General features: G+C 49.1%; 1 protein-coding gene across 6 annotated transcripts in view; it reads right to left on the bottom strand.

The window, feature by feature from the left end:
- dnajc13 (dnaJ homolog subfamily C member 13) overlaps positions 1-17,159 on the bottom strand; it is a 187,899-nt gene that overhangs the window by 117,592 nt on the left and 53,148 nt on the right. For all 6 annotated transcript variants that reach the window (XM_078413988.1, XM_078413962.1, XM_078413998.1 and 3 more), the window contains exons 7-13: positions 14,783-14,878; positions 11,499-11,590; positions 8,426-8,592; positions 3,585-3,664; positions 2,264-2,433; positions 1,755-1,854; positions 885-992 (exon numbers count right to left, since the gene is read on the bottom strand). In XM_078413988.1, the coding sequence (XP_078270114.1) occupies positions 885-992; positions 1,755-1,854; positions 2,264-2,433; positions 3,585-3,664; positions 8,426-8,592; positions 11,499-11,590; positions 14,783-14,878 (813 nt within the window). The remainder of the gene's footprint in view (positions 1-884; positions 993-1,754; positions 1,855-2,263; positions 2,434-3,584; positions 3,665-8,425; positions 8,593-11,498; positions 11,591-14,782; positions 14,879-17,159) is intronic.

Raw genomic sequence — 17,159 nt, 5'->3', positions numbered from 1 at the left:
GGTCAGGCAGCATCTCGGGAGAACACGGATAGGTGACGTTTCACAGAGTGCTGGAGTAACTCAGCGGGTCAGGCAGCATCTCGGGAGAACACGGATAGGTGACGTTTCGGGTCGAGACCCTTCTTCAGACTGATGTCAGGGGAGGGGGCGGGACAAAGATAGAATGTAGTCGGAGACAGGAAGACTAGTGGGAGAACCGGGAAGGGGGAGGGAAAGCAGGGACTATCTGAATGCATGATCGTGGCATCATGTTCAGCACGGAAATTATGGGCCGAAGGGCCTGTTTCCATGCTGTGCGAGTTGATGTTAAACTAATTCAGTCTGAAGGCGGGTCTCGACCCGAAACGTCACCTATCCATGTTCTCCAGATGCTGCCTGACCCGCTGAGGTACTCCAGCACTCTGTGAAACGTCACCTATCCATGTTCTCCACAGATGCTGCCTGACCCGCTGTGTTACTCCAGCGTTTTGGGCCGAATGGCCTGTTTCAAGATGAAAGTTTTAGTAATATACTAGACCAAGTGGACCCGTTGGGCCCAAACCTCTCCTGCATTGGTGCAGCACCCTGTCCTCCCCCCCTCCCCTCTCCCCTCTCCCCTCTCCCTTCTCCCCTCTCCCTTCTCCCCCACTCTCCCCCTCCCGTCCACTCCCCCTCCCCTCCTTTAAAATGTGAATGACTTTAAAAATATAAGACCGATTTCAATAAAACTACTTGCATTACCACTAAAGTGACAATGGTGAGTAAGGTGGGCCTAAAATTGTCGCGCTATCGTGTACCATTTTGGCTGAAGTTCAGTCACAAACAAGATAACAAACGAGAGTTTTAGTGTATAGACATATAGATTTACAAAAAAATAAACAATATCATCCATTTGAAAGACTTACCACATGGGCGTTGAATTTATCAAGTAAGTTTTCCAAGAACTTCTTTGAGGACAAAAGAGATGCTTTGTTCAATTGCTCTTGTCTCAAGTCATAATCATCGTGCATGGGCTGGAAGAAAAACAAATTTATATCCTGTGTCAAAATCCCACTCATGTCACAGAGTGATACAGCACAGAAACAGGCCCCAAAGCCCAACTCACCCACACCAGCCAACATGCCCCATCTGCACTCGTCCCACCTGCCTGCGTTTGGCCCATGTCCCTCTAAACCTGTCCTATCCATGCACCTGTATAACTGTTTCTTAAACATTGCAATAGTACGTGCCTCGACTACCTCCTCCGGCAGCTTGTTCCATACACCCATCACCCTTTGTGTTAAAAATGTCACCCCTCAGGCTCCTATTAAATCTTTCACAGAAATATAGAAACATAGAAAATAGGTGCAGGAGGAGGCCATTTGGCCCTTCGAGGCAGCACCGCATTCATTGTGATCATGGCTGATCATCCACAATCAGTAACCCGTGCCTGCCTTCTCCCCATATCCCTTGATTCCGCTAGCCCCGAGAGCTCTATCTAACTCTCTTTCAAATTCATCCAGTGAATTGGCCTCCACTGCCCTCTGTGGCAGAGAATTCCACAAATTCACAACTCTCTGGGTGAAAACGTTTCTTCTCACCTCAGTTTTAAATGGCCTCCCCTTTATTCTTAGACTGTGGCCCCTGGTTCTGGAGTCCCCCGACACTGGGGACATTTTTCCCGCGTCAGCCATGATTGAATGGCGGGGTGGACTCGATGGGTCGAATGGCCTGATCCTACTCCGAAAGCATTTGAACTTTTATAAGGCATTCAATAGGGTATATCCCGCACTTACACACATCAGTGCACATAACATGTCAATAGCAGCATGTGTAACTCCATCGTGGTTTCTTTTCAAAGCTTTCACCGTCTTCACTCCCAGCCTCTCCCGAAACCTGATCGTGCAAAACAGGGAGATGGGATCATTACACAGCAATGCCACCACTCCCGGCAGAACATTAAGCTGCAGGTCAAGCAGCAAGCACAGTGTTTCAGGTGTTTCACAGAGTACTGGAGTAACTCAGCGGGTCAGGCAGCATCTGTGGAGAACATGGACAGGTGACGTTTCACAGAGTACTGGAGTAACTCAGCGGGTCAGGCAGCATCTGTGGAGAACATGGACAGGTGACGTTTCACAGAGTGCCGGAGTAACTCAGCGGGTCAGGCAGCATCTGTGGAGAACATGGATAGGTGACGTTTCACAGAGTGCCGGAGTAACTCTGCGGGTCGGCACGGACTCGGAGGGCTGAAGGTCCCGTTTCCGCGCTGTATCTCTAAACTAATTAAACGGAAGAGTTTTCTTACTTGGGCAGTTTGGTGAAAGCTTGAAAGCCGGCCTTTGACGCCACGAGCCGCCGTACAGCCTGAAACTGGCCTTCCAGTTCCGCGTTGTTCGCGCTCTGCTCGCCTTCCTGAGAGAGCAACGCTATGATAGCATTATTGATCAGTTTCTCCTTGTTCTCAGAGAAAAGACCCTGTCAAAAAACAAAAACCCATTCAACGCTTACCACCTCACATAAACAATGTCGGACGCGCAAGGCAGGAACGAGTGGGTTCACATACGATGAGCGTTTGTCGGCACTGGGCCTGTACTCGCTGGAGTTTTGAAGGATGAGGGGGGACCTCATTGAAACTTACCAAATAGTGAAAGGCCTGGATAGAGTGGATGTGGAGAGGATGTTTCCACTAGTGGGAGAGTCTAGGACCAGAGGATATAACCTCTAAATGAATGGACGGACATTGAGAAAGGTGATGAGGAGGAATTTCTTTAGTCAGAGAGTGGTGAATCTGTAAAATTCTTTTTCAGACGGCTGCGGAGGCCAATTTTTAAAGGGGAGATTCACAGATCCTTGACCGACACAAAATGCTGGAGTAACTCAGCGGGTCAGGCAGCATCTGTGGAGAACATGGATAGGTGACGTTTCACAGAGTGCTGGAGTAACTCAGCGGGTCAGGCAGCATCTGTGGAGAACATGGATAGGTGACGTTTCACAGAGTGCTGGAGTAACCCAACGGGTCAGGCAGCATCTGTGGAGAACATGGATAGGTGACGTTTCACAGAGTGCTGGAGTAACCCAACGGGTCAGGCAGCATCTCTGGAGAACGTGGATAGGTGACGTTTGACAGAGTGCTGGAGTAACTCTGGGCCAGAGGGCACAGCCTCAGAATAAAAGGACGTGCCTTTAAAACGATGAGGAGGAATTTCTATAGTTCGAGGGTGGTGAATCAGTGGAATTCTTTGCCACAGACGACTGTGGAGGCCAAATCAATGGATATTTTTAAGGCAGGGGGTAATTGGTTTGGTATAAATGTAAATTGTCCTCAGTGTGTGTCGGACAGCGTCAGAGTGCGGTGATCGCTGGTCAGTGCGGACTCGGTGGGACGAAGGGCCTGTTTCCGCGCTGTATCTCTAAGCTAAACTGAACACGGCTGTGGAGGTCGTCAGTGGATATTTTTAAGGCAGAGATTAGTACGGGTGTCAGGGGTTGTGGGGAGAAGGCAGGAGAATGGGGTTGGGAGGGAGAGATAGACCAGCCATGATTGAATGGCGGAGTAGACGATGGGCCGAATGGCCTCATTCTGCTGCGATGACTTATGAACATGAACTTATAAAATAAACGCTTACATCTTGCGTCACAGCATGCAGAACCCCACTGTACGAGACGTTTGCATTAAACCTGAAAACGGCATCTGCAAAGTTACCATCTGAAATACAAAATTAAAATTTAGAACCGTGCAATTATTGAAAAGTGACTTTCAACTGTTGGGCGACGCGGTGGCGCAGTGGCAGAGTTGCTGCCTCACATCGCCAGTGACCCGGGTTCCATCCCGACCACGGGCGCTGTCTGTACGCTATGAGGTTGATGCTACGAGGTTGCAGGGTGACTCGGACAGGTTGTGTGAGTGGGCGGATGCATGGCAGATGCAGTTTAATGTGGATAAGTGTGAGGTTATCCACTTTGGTGGTAAGAGTTGGAAGGCAGATTATTATCTGAATGGTGTCAAGTTAGGAAAAGGGGACGTACAACAAGATCTGGGTGTCTTAGTGCATCAGTCACTGAAAGGAAGCATGCAGGTACAGCAGGCAGTGAAGAAAGCCAATGGAATGTTGGCATTCATAACAAGAGGAGTTGAGTATAGACAATAGACAATAGGTGCAGGTGGAGGCCTATTGTCTATAGAGTTTGTACGTTCTCCCCGTGACCTGCGTGGGTTTACTCCGAGATCTTCGGTTTCCTCCCACACTCCAAAGACGTACAGGTTTGTAGGTTAATTGGCTTGGGCGGATTGGAAATTGTCCCAAGTGTAGGATAGTACAAGTGTACCGGGTGATTGTTGGTTGGCACGAACTCGGTGGGCCGAAGGGCCTGTTTCTGCATTCTGTCTCTGGAGCCATTTGATTGCATCCAAATCATATTTTCATTGTGATTCATTTTGATACAACGGTGTTTATTGTGAATAAATATTTTGTCACAGTCTTACAGCGCGGAAACAGGCCCTTTGGCCCAACTTGCCCGCATCGGCCAACATGTCCCATCTCCACTCATCCCACCTGTCTGCATTTGGCCCATTTCCCTCTAAACCTGTCCTATCCATGTACCTGTCCAAATGTTTCTTAAACGTTGCAATTGTACCTGCCTCAACTACCTCCTCTGGCAGCTCGTTCCATACACCCTGTTTGAAAAATGTTACCCTTCAGGTTCCTAGTACATCTTCCCCCCCCCCCCCCCCTTAAACCTAAGTTCTCTGGTTCTCGATTCCACTATTCTGGATAAGGGACTGTGCATTTACCCTGAACTAATCTCCTCGTTATTTTGTACACCTCAATGAGATCATCCCTCATCCTCCTGCCATCCATGGAAAAGAGTCCCAGCCTGCTCAACCTTTCTATGCCATCTATTTCTCTCGTGATTTTTAGTTTAGTGTAGTTTAGAGATACAGCGCGGAAACAGGCCCTTTCGGCCCACCGGGTCCGCGCCGACCAGCGATCCCCGCACACTAACGCTATCCTACACACACTAGTGACAATTTTTACATTTACCAAGCCAATTAACCAACAAACCTGCACGTCTTTGGAGTGTGGGAGGAAGCCGAAGATAGACAACAGACAATAGATGCAGGAGGAGGCCATTTGGCCCTTCGAGCCAGCACTGCCATTCAATGTGATCATGGCTGATCATTCTCAATCAGTACCCCGTTCCTGCCTTCTCCCCATACCCCCTGACTCCGCTATCCTTAAGAGCTCTATCCAGCTCTCTCTTGAATGCATCCAGAGAATCAGCCTCCACTCCCTTCTGAGGCAGAAATTCCACAGATTCACAACTCTCTGACTGAAAAAGTTTATCCTCATCTCCGTTCTAAATGGCCTACCCCTTATTCTTAAACTGTGGCCCCTGGTTCTGGACTCCCCCAACATTGGGAACATGTTTCCTGCCTCTAACGTGTCCAACCCCTTAATAATCTTATACGATCTTGGAGAAACCCCACGCAGTTTACGGGGAGAACGTACAAACTCCGTACAGACAGCGCCCGTAGTCGGGATGGAACCCTTATCTCCTGCGCTGTGAGGCAGCAGCTCTACCCGCTGCGCCACCGTGACCGCCCTTAGTACAGCTCCATAAGATCACATTGAAAAGTAATTTTCAACTGGAGCTATTAGATTAAATCAAAATCATATTGTAATTGAAATTCATTTTGAAGCAATGTTGCTCGTTGTAAAGAAAATATTTTGTGTTTCAAGGTGTTATAAATGTTATAGTGGAATTGTAAGGAGCGCACAGAGGAGGAATAAATAGAAATAGCAACATTTCCGCTCAACTAATGCAACATTAAAATCGAGGCTAAAAAGTTTAAAACAACTGCAAGTACTAGAATCATACTGCACTCATCATTTGACATAGAAAGGGTAGACAGTCAGGACATTTCTCAGGGTGGAAACTTCTCAGAGTCACGTAGGCGAGACGGCATTTAGAATATTGTGTTCAGTTCTGGGCACCACGTTATAGGAAAGATATTGTCGAGCTGGAAAGGGTTCAGAGGAGATTGACGAGGAAAGTTCCTTTCCCTGGGCCATAAGAACTGTGAATGGAAATGCTTGATTTGATGTGACTCTCACTTTCCTCGCACTTTAAAAAATATTTTCAGCATTTTAGGTGTAAAACTCATTTATTATTTATTAGGTTTTTTATTGGTTTTTATTGATATTGGTACTTATTGTGTTGGTTCCTATGTTTGTGCGATTGTCTTTGAAAGATTTGCACTGTCGCACTGTTGCAGATGTAGCACTTCTAATTTTGTTGTACTGTTCGTACAATGACAATAAAGGCATATTATTATTATTATTATGTTGCCAGGACTAGAGGGTGTGAGCTACAGGGAGAGGTTGAGCAGGCTGGGTCTCTATTCCATGGAGCGCAGGAGGATGCCTCAGTCTAAGGCCCCCCCCCCCCTCGGTCATGGCTGACCATGGGTGATGCATCCTGGGTGTTGGCTGCTTGCTCCAAGCCTGGGTTAGAGCAGCGTGGATGTGTGGGTGGGATGCAAGCCTGGGCGATGTCGTATGAAGAACAGGCTGTTGCCCGTGCAGCACGTCCCCCCCTCTCCACGTCGCTGATCGATCCAAAGGAACAGCAGGGCCGTTACAGTTTGGCACCAGTGCCGTTGCAGGAGCTGCCAGAACCAGGTTGTGGACAACGACCAACTGCCTGAGGGACTCCCACTCCGGATTCTACTCCAGGTTTACTCCTGGAGCCTTTTCCATGACTGGATATGGCCACAAGACAGTGGAGGTTTTAGATCAGAGTTTTCCCTCTCCTAGATGGACTGCCTTCCCAGGCTGACGACCCTCATCTGCCCGAGACCCGTGGGGGGGGGAAGTGTCTACCTTCCCATCTGTAGCACCCGCCCACTGCGGCCTTCATCCATCCGCCTTCCCAGCCGTTGTGACGCTCCACTAAAGTCAGCCGTCACCCTCCCTCCGCCTGTTCCACCGGTCTTGGTTGGACCTCAAGGAAGGAGGATGAGGGGTGATCTTATAGAGTTGCACAAAATCATGAGAGGAATAGATCGGGTAGATGCACAGAGTCTTTTGCCCAGAGTAGGGGAATCGAGGACCAGAGGACATAGGTTCAAGGTGAAGGGAAAAAGATTTAATTGGAATCCGAGGGGTAACTTTTTCACACAGAGGGTGGTGGGTGTATGGAGGTAGTTGAGGCTGGGACTATCCCATCGTTTAAAAAACAGTTGGACAGGTACATGGTCTTTTGGACGGGATTTTGTCACCCACAGCTCTTATTGTTGGACTGTGGGTGATGAAATCTCGGATGACAATAAAGGTGATTCTGATTCTGATTCTGGGGGATAGGACAGGTTGGGGGGGATATGGACCAAGCGCAGGCAAGTGGGACTAGGGTAGCTGGGACATTGTTGGCCGGTGTGGACGAGATGGGCCAAAGGGTCTGTTTCTACACTGTATTACTCTGTGACTCTAAATGTCCAACATTAGAGGCCACAGCTATAAGGTGAGAGGGGGGGGGGGGGGGGGGGGGAGTTTGTTGGAGATGTGCGGACACAGTGGTGGGGACCTGGAACGCACTGCCAGGGGTGATGAAGGTGGCAGATACAGTGGCACAAATAGTGGTGTTTAAGAGACTTGTAGATAGGCAGACGGATGTGCAGGGAATAGAGAGATATGGATCATGTATCGACAGAGGAGATCACGTTAGCTTGGCATTATTGTCAGCACAAACAATGTGGGAAGAAAGGCTTGTTCGCGTGCTGCACTGTTCGTTGTTCTATGAAGCAGCGGTAGTGTTGCCGCCTCACAGCGCCAGAGACCCGGGTTCCATCCTGACTTCGGGCGCTGTCAGTACGGAGTTTGTACGTTCCCCCCACCCCCCCCCGTGACCTGCGTGGGTTTTTAGATTTTTGAGAGATACAGCGCAGAAACAGGACCTTCGGCCCATCGGGTCCACGCCGCCCAGCGATCCCCGCACATTAACCCTATCCTACACCCACTAGGGACAATTTTTTACATTTGCCCAGCCAATTAACCTACAAAGCTGCACGTCTTTGGAGTGTGGGAGGAAACCGAAGATCTCGGAGAAAACCCACGCAGGTCACGGGGAGAACCTACAAACTCCGTACAGACGCCGCCCGTAGTCAGGATCGAACCTGAGTCTCCGGCGCTGCATTCGCTGTAAGGCAGCAACTCTACCACTGCGCCACCGTGCCATTCCGGGTGCTCCGGTTTCCTCCCACACTCCAAAGACGTACCGGTTCGTCGGCTAATTGGCTTGGTATATAACTGTAAAATTGTCCCAAGTGTGTGTGTGTGTGTAGGATAGAGTCGGTGTGTCTGGATCGCAGATCGGCACGGGCTGGGTGGACCGAAGGTGCCCATTTCCGCGCTGTGTCTCTAAAACTAAAGCAGACTGACAATTTTACAACAAAATAGATGTGACTTACTCGGTGGGGCGTTGAGAAACCTGAGATGGAGACTTTCGACCTCTTCTTCCACGGGCATGCTCAGCAAACCCCATCTCTGGCCCTTGTGAGTTGGCACCATCTTTACACACACGTCTCTGTTCCCAGAAGCCCTCACTCCATCCAACAGGCTCGCCATCAAGGAGTCTCTGCAAAAACATAGAAGCACAGAAAGTAGGTGCAGGAGGAGGCCATTCGGCCCTTCGAGCCAGCACCGCCATTCATAGAAACATAGAAAACAGTTGCAGGAGGAGGCCATTCGGCCCTTCGAGCCAGCAAATCTGCAGATGCTGGTTTAAATCGAAGGTAGACACAAAATGCTGGAGTAACTCAGCGGGTCAGGGCAGCATCTCGGGAGAGAAGGAATGGGTGATGTTTTGGGTTGAGACGGACCCTTCTTCAGTCTTGGGTTTAAGGTGAAGGGGTAAAGATTTAATACGCTGTATGGAACAAGCTGCCGGAGGAGGTAGTTGAGGTAGGGACTCTTGCAGCGTTTAAGAAGCAATTAGACAGGTATATGGATAGGACAGGTTTAGAGGGATGTGGGCCAAATGCGGACAGGTGGGACTAGTGTAGATGGGGCATGTTGTTCAGTGTGGGCAAGTTGGGCCAAAGGGTCTGTTTCTACACTGCGTGACTCTATGAGATTATTTTTGTGCTGTGACACTTAAGTAGTTTTACAAATTTAAAATAAAAGATATTTCAGTTGGCCGCAGGCATAGGGGTTGCCAACTTCCTCACTGCCAAATAAGGGACAACGGGTGACGTCACCGCCCCGCGTCCCACGTGACTTCAGCCAGCCAGCGGCCACGTGCTCCCGCTCCACCAATGGGCCCGGAAGCGGGTTGCTACGCAACCTCCGTCAGGCAGCATGTGGACCTACAGTGTCCGGGACTACAGCGACCTCCGGGCCTGCAGCCTCCGGGCCTACAGTGTCCTGGCCTGCAGCGTCCGGGCCTGCAACGTCCGGGCCTACAGCGTCCTGGCCTACAGTGTCCGGGCCTACAGCGTCCGGGCCTACAGTGTCCTGGCCTGCAGCGTCCGGGCCTGCAGCGTCCGGGCCTGCAGTGTCCAGGCCTACAGTGGTTCCCGGTCCTACAGCAGTTCCCGGGCGTACAGCAGTTCCCGGGCCTATAGCGTCCGGGCCTACAGCGGTTCCCGGGCCTACAGCGGTTCCCGGGCCTACAGCGGTCCCCGGGCCTACAGCGGTTCCCGGGCCTACAGCGGTTCCAGGGCCTACAGCGGTTCCCGGGCCTACAGCGGTTCCCGGGCCTAATATGGGACAAGGGCGGTCCCGAACGGGACAAACCAATTTAGCCCAAAATAGTTGGCAACCCTACGCAGGCATCTAATTATAAGAAAATAACTGCAGATGCTGGTACAAATCGATTTATTCACAAAATGCTGGAGTAACTCAGCAGGTCAGGCAGCATCTCGGGAGAGAAGGAATGGGTGACGTTTCGGGTCGAGACCCTTCTTCAGACTGATGTCGGGGGTGGGACAAAGGAAGGATATAGGTGGAGACAGGAAGATAGAGGGAGATCTGGGAAAGAGGAGGGGAAGGGAGGGACAGAGGAGCTATCTAAAGTTGGAGAAGTCGACGTTCATACCACCGGGCTGCAAACTGCCCAGGCGAAATATGAGGTGCTGCTCCTCCAATTTCCGGCGGGCCTCACTATGGCACTGGAGGAGGCCCATGACAGAGAGGTCAGACTGGGAATGGGAGGGGGAGTTAAAGTGCTGGGCCACCGGGAGATCAGTTGCGTTAATGCGGACCGAGCGCAGGTGTTCAGCGAAGCGATCGCCGAGCCTGCGCTTGGTTTCGCCGATATAAATAAGTTGACATCTATGTCAACTAACTAGGCATCTAATTACATTGCAATCCTGGAAATAGGGGCCTATACTTTCACTGCCATAGTTCATTAGCAAAATCCAAAACAGACCTCGATACACACTGTAGACAGGCACTGCTCGTCAAGTCCTGCTTATCTGGAAAAGTACCAGTTATACTCGACCACGTCTCACTCACACCTCCTAATCAATTGCTTAGCCATATCAGTGGATTGTTTTACATTCCGAGAAATGGCAAACAAGCAAATCTCACCCAAGGAGAACAGGAGGAAACAGTCAATATTTATCACAGCCAAGAGACAAAGACCATCAGAGCAGGCAGCGGTACGAAGCAGCAAATGCTCTGTGATCCTGAGGTGCACAGTATACTGAACAGAAACATAGACAATAGGTGCAGGAGGAGGCCATTTGGCCCTTCGAGCCAGCACCGCTATTCATTGTGATCATGGCTGATCATCCACAATCAGTACCCCGTGCCTGCCTTCTCCCCATATCCCTTGATTCCACTAGCCCCTAGAGCTCTATCTCTCTTTTAAATCCATCCAGTGAATTGACCTTCACTGCCACCTGTGGCAGAGAATTCCACAAATTCACAACTCTCTGGGTGAAAATGTTTCTTCTCACCTCAGTTTTAAAATGGCCTCCCCTTTATTCTCAGACTGTGGCCCCTGGTTCTGGACTCCCCCAACATTGGGAACATTTTTCCTGCATCCAGCTTGTCCAGTCCTTTTATAATTTTTATACGTCTCTATAAGATCCCTTCCCATCCTTCTAAATACCAGTGAATACAAGCCCAGTCTTTCCAATCTTTCCTCATATGACAGTCCCTCCATCCCGGGGATTAACCTCATGAACCTACGCTGCACTGCCTCAATGGCAAGGACGTCCTTCCTCAAAGTAGGAGACCAAGACTGTACACAATACTTCAGATGTGGTTTCACCAGGGTCCTGTACAACTGCAGAAGGACCTTTTTACTCCTGTACTCAAAGCCTCTCGTTATGAAGGCTCTCGTTAGCTGCTAACATGTCATCCTCCTGCACTCCAAGGAATAGTCCCAGCCTACTCAATCTCTCCCTGTAGCTCAGACCATCAAAAACCTGGCAACATCCTTATGTCTTCTCTGCTATCTTCAGAATCATCTGTTTTTCTCTACAATGCCCCCGATAGTGACAAAATTAGGGGAGTCCGTCTAAAATATCATACCTTTCTGTCGATGTGTACTTAGAAACCTGCCCTTTGATGTATTCGATAGCAAAGCGCTGAGGATTTTCAGCATCGAGCACCAGAGCAAATATCTGTGGGTCGGGTGGAAGGAATGAAGAAACGATGAATCACTTCACCAACAATAGAAAACAAACACAATCACATCTGGAGGTTCAAACTGAACAAAAAGCAATTGCAAAATCCGTAAGCCCCTCCCACCTTAACCAAAAACCTGATGGGTATGTTTGAAAATAATACCTCTGTAGCTTCAAACATCAAGATTTTCAACTTTGAACGAGTGAGCCAACAATTTGGGGTGGCACGGTGGCACAGCGGTAGAGTTGCTGCCTCACAGCGCCAGAGATTACTGATTGAGAATGATCAGCCATGATCACATTGAATGGCGGTGCGTACAGGCTCGAAGGGCCGAATGGCCTCCTCCTGCACCTGTTGTCTATTGTCTATCGAGAGCAGGGCTCCATCCCGACCAGTGCTGTTTATACGCAGTTTGTAGGTTCTCCCGGAGATTGCATGGGTTTTCCCCAGGATCTCCGGTTTCCTCACAAACTCCAGAGATGTACAGGTTAACTGGCTTGGTGAAATTGTAGATTGTCCTGAGTGTGTGTAGGATAGTGTGAATGTGCGGAGGATCGCCGGGGACTAAACTACAGGAGCTCCTCGACTTACGATGGGGGTCACGTTCCGATAAACCCATCGTAAATCGAAAATATCGTAAGTCGAAAATGCATTAAATACACATAACCTACCACACATCATAGCCACCTAACCTACCCAACATCATAGCCACGGTGGCGCAGTGGTAGAGTTGCTGCCTTACAGCGAATGCAGCGCCGGAGACTCAGGTTCGATCCTGACTACGGGTGCCGTCTGTATGGAGTTTGTACGTTCTCCCCGTGACCTGCGTGGGTTTTCTCCGAGATCTTCGGTTTCCTCCCACACTCCAAAGACGTACAGGTATGTAGGTTAATTGACTGGGTAAGTGTAAAAATTCTTCCTAATGTGTGTAGGATAGTGTTAATGTGCGGGGATCACTGGGCGGTACGGAATCGGTGGGCCGAAGGGTTTGTTTCCGCGCTGTATCTCTAAATCTAAATCTAAAAAAATCTATAATCTAAACCTACCCAACATCACAGCCACCTAACCTATCCAACATCATAGCCTAGCCTAGCCTAACTTAAACGTGCTCAGAACACTTACATTAGCCTACATTTGGGCAAAATCATCTAACACAAAGGCTATTTTATAATAAAGTGTTGAATATCTCATGTCATTTATTGAAAACAGTACTGCTCTGAAAGTGAAAAACAGAATTGCTAGCCCGGGAAAAGATCAATATCCAAAATTCAAAGTACGGTTTCTACCTTCTTGAAGTCAAAATATCGTAAGGTCAAAGCATCGTAAGTCGAAGCATCGTAAGTTGAAGCATGTAGGAAAATAACTGCAGATGCTGGTACAAATCAAAGGTATCACAAAATGCTGGAGTAACTCAGCGGGTCAGGCAGCATCTAGGAGAGAGGGAATGGGTGACGTTTCGGGTCGAGACCCTTCTTCAGACTGATGTCAGGGGGGAGGGACAAAGAAAGGATATAGGTGGAGACACTCAGTCTGCCTTAACCAACCTGATCTCCCGGTGGCTGAGCATTTCTACCCCCCCTCACACTCCCTGTCTGACCTTTCTGTCATGGGCCTCCTCCAGTGCCATAGTGAGGCCCACCAGAAATTGGAGGAACAGCACCTCATATTTCGCTTGGGCAGCTTGCAGCCCAGCGGTATGAACATTGACTTCTCCAACTTTAGATAGTTCCTCTGTCCCTCTCTATCCTCTCCCCCTTCCCAGTTCTCCCACTGCCTTCTTGTCTCCACCTAGATCCTTCCTTTGTCCCGCCCCCCTGACATCAGTCTGAAGAAGGGTCTCGACCCGAAACGTCACCCATTCCTTTTCTCCTGAGATGCTGCCTGACCTGCTGAGTTACTCCAGCATTTTGTGATACCTTCATATGTTGAAGCATCTTAAGTCGAAGCATCGTAAGTCGAGGAGCATCTATACTCTTAATCGTTAAAACCAGCTGCTCACAAGCTATCTGATACCTTACATAATTCCAAGGTATGTTTGATAATAATACTTCTCGAAGCTTCAAGCATCAAGCGTTTCAATATTACCTTTGCAATTGAAGCTACCTGCCTGGGGAAACAAAAGACAGAGTTGGTGGGCGCTGGACACCCACGAGACTCTAAGTGGATCAGTAAGTCAACAACTCTCCAACGCACCATTTAGGATGAAATCACTTTGATGCGTAACACCTTACACAGGTTGTCAAATTTAGGCACGGGAAACCACAATGCAGAGGTTTTTTTTACTGCAACGTGTCTCCCAAAACTAAATTAGCCGAGGCAGAGAGTGTGGAATGAATCACTGCACGCTTGACAGGAATTGGTGTACTATCGTTTTTAACCTTACATAGAAACAAAGAAACACAGACATAAACAAGGGCGGCACGGTGGCGCAGCGGTAGAGTTGCTGCCTTACAGCGAATGCAGCGCCGGAGACTCAGGTTCGATCCCGACTACGGGCGCCGTCTGTACGGAGTTTATACGTTCTCCCCGTGACCTGCGTGGGTTTTCTCTGAGATCTTCGGTTTCCTCCCACACTCCAAAGACGTACAGGTATATAGGTTAATTGACTGGGTAAATGTAAAAATTGTCCCTAGTGTGTGTAGGTTAGTGTTAATGTGCGGGGATCGCTGGGCGGCACGGACCCGGTGGGCCAAAGGGCCTGTTTCCGCGCTGTATCTCTAAATCTAAAAAAAAAAGATAATAAATGCAGGAGGAGGCCATTTGGCCCTTCGAGCCAGCACCACCATTCATTGTGATTATGGCTGATCGTCCACAATCAGTAACCCGTGCCTGCCTTCTCCCCATATCCCTTGATTCCACTAGCCCCTAGAGCTCTATCTAACTCTCTCTTTTAAATTCATCCAGTGAATTGGCCTCCACTGCCCTCGGTGGCAGAGAATTCCACAAATTCACAACTCTCTGGGTGAAAAAGGTTTTTTCTCACCTCAGTTTTAAATGGCCTCCCCTTTATTCTTAGACTGTGTGGGCCCTGGTTCTGGACTCCCCCAACATTGGGAACATTTTTCCTGCACATCTTGCTTGTCTAGTCCTTTTATAATTGTATACGTCTCTACAGGATCCCCTCTCATCCTTCTAAACTCCAGTGAATAAATGGAAAACAAATGAAACATTGGTGAAGCGATACAAACCTCTCCTAAAGGCTTTAGCGTGGCGATGTTGTACGTAGCTGGATCACGTTCCACTAGACACGTTTCCGTGAGCGCTAACACCCTCTTTACTGGATCCTGCAAAAGACAAGTTGCAGAAGTAACAAAATATATTCCTTGAGGTTGAAATGTATTATTTATTGGCAAATGTAGGTACCGAGGTTCGATGAAAAACTTTGTTTTGCATGCTATTCAATCAGATCGGATAATACTACACATAAATACAATCCAGACAAACTCAAGTCCAACAGGTGGAGCAAAGGGGAAGATACAGAGTGCAGAATATAGTTCTCAGCATCGTAGTGCATCAGTTCCGCAGACAAAGTCCAATGTCCGCAATCGGGTAGATGCTCATGTTCATAAGTTATAGGAGCAGAATTAGGCCATTCGGCCCATCATAGGAACATAGAAAATAGGGGCAGGAGGAGGCCATTTGGCCCTTGGAGCCAGCACCGCCATTCATTGTGATCATGGCTGATCATCCACAATTAGTAACCCGTGCCTGCCTTCTCCCCATACCCTCGATTCCACTAGCCCCTAGAGCTCTATCTAACTATCTTTTAAATTAATCCAGTGAATTGGCCTCCACTGCCCTCTGTGGCAGAGAATTCCACAAATTCACAACTATCTGGGGTGGAAAAGTTTTTTCTCACCTCAAATTTAAAACATCAAGCCCACTCCGCCATTCAATCGTGGCTGATCTATCTTTCCCTCTCAACCCCATTCTCCTGCCTTCTCCCCATAACCCCTGACACCCGCACTAATCAAGAATTTGCCAATCTCCGCTTTAAAACTATCCACTGACTTGGCCTCCACAGCCGTCTGTGGCAATCAATTCCACAGATTCACCACCCTCTGCCTAAAGAAATTCCTTCTCATCTCCTTTTGGAAGGAACGTCCTTTAATTCTGAGGCTGTGTCCTCTGGTCCTAGACTCTCCCACTAGTGGAAACATCCTCTCCACATCCACTCTATCCAGGTATATTAAAAGGTTTTCCAATTAGATAATACAGATAAAAGGGGGAGGGGTATCAAAGCAAATGGGCTGGAAGTGAGAGGGACAGGTTTAGGTGCATAGTTGTACGGAGATACAGTGAAAGGTCCTTCTGCAGTTGTACAGGGCCCTAGTGAGACCGCACCTGGAGTACTGTGTGCAGTTGTACAGGGCCCTAGTGAGACCACACCTGGAGTACTGTGTGCAGTTGTACAGGGCCCAAGTGGGACCACACCTGGAGTACTGTGTGCAGTTTTGGTCTCCAAACTTGAGGAAGGATATTCTTGCTATTGAGGGCGTGCAACGTAGGTTTACTAGGTTAATTCCCGGAATGGCGGGACTGTCATATGTTGAAAGACTGGAGCGTCTAGGCTTGTATACACTGGAATTTAGAAGGATGAGAGGGGATCTTATCGAAACATATAAGATTATAAAGGGGTTGGACACGTTAGAGGCAGGAAACATGTTCCCAATGTTGGGGGAGTCCAGAACCAGGGGCCACAGTTTAAGAATAAGGGGTAGGTCATTTAAAACTGAGATGAGGAACAACTTTTTCAGTCAGAGAGTTGTGAATCTGTGGAATTCTCTGCCTCAGAAGGCAGTGGAGGCCAAATCTCTGAATGCATTCAAGAGTGAGTTAGATAGAGCTCTTAAGGATAGCGGACTCAGGGGGTATGGGGAGAAGGCAGGAACGGGGTAGTGATTGAGAATGATCAGCCATGATCACATTGAATGGCGGTGCAGGCTTGAAGGGCCGAATGGCCTCCTCCTGCACCTATTGTCTATTGTCTAGGCACAAGTAGAAAAGGTAGAGCAGAGAGATGGTGGGCAGAATATAGATCTCTGCATTGTAGCTCTCCCTGGATTCACTTCTCCGTGGATTGCCACCTTGTCGCGGTGGAGAAGCTCGTGTGGTCCTGAGATCCTGAGAGCGATGCCGTCTGGAGCTACGCTCCTGGTAGGGTCACCCATGGGGGTAAGGTCGAGGGGGAGGGAGGTCCCTGACAAAGAGCGATCCAACCAAGACCTCAACGGTGGAACAGGCGGAGGGAGGGTGACGGCTGACTTTAGTGGAGCGTCACAACGACTGGGAAGGCGGATGGATGAAGGCTGCAGCAGAAAAGGGTCCCCGGTCGTCTTGGACTCCACGCCACTGGATCCTGACCCAGATCTGTCAAGGACCGTGTGGTGGCTGTCTGTGCACCAGTCTCCCCACGTTAAACAAAGTCACGCAGAGGGGTCCCACCCTATGGAGAGGACAGTCACACTCGCCTCCAGTGACCGCCGATGATGATTGAAACTAGTGTCAAATGCCTGCATTTGCCCCATATCCCCCCCCCCCCCCCCCTACCTTTCCGATCCATGT

This window comes from Rhinoraja longicauda, chromosome 2, assembly GCF_053455715.1.
Source record: "Rhinoraja longicauda isolate Sanriku21f chromosome 2, sRhiLon1.1, whole genome shotgun sequence".
Classification (NCBI taxonomy): domain Eukaryota; kingdom Metazoa; phylum Chordata; class Chondrichthyes; order Rajiformes; family Arhynchobatidae; genus Rhinoraja; species Rhinoraja longicauda.
The sequence above is the reverse complement of the archived record's forward strand: the minus strand, read 5'-3'. Positions and strand labels throughout refer to the sequence as shown.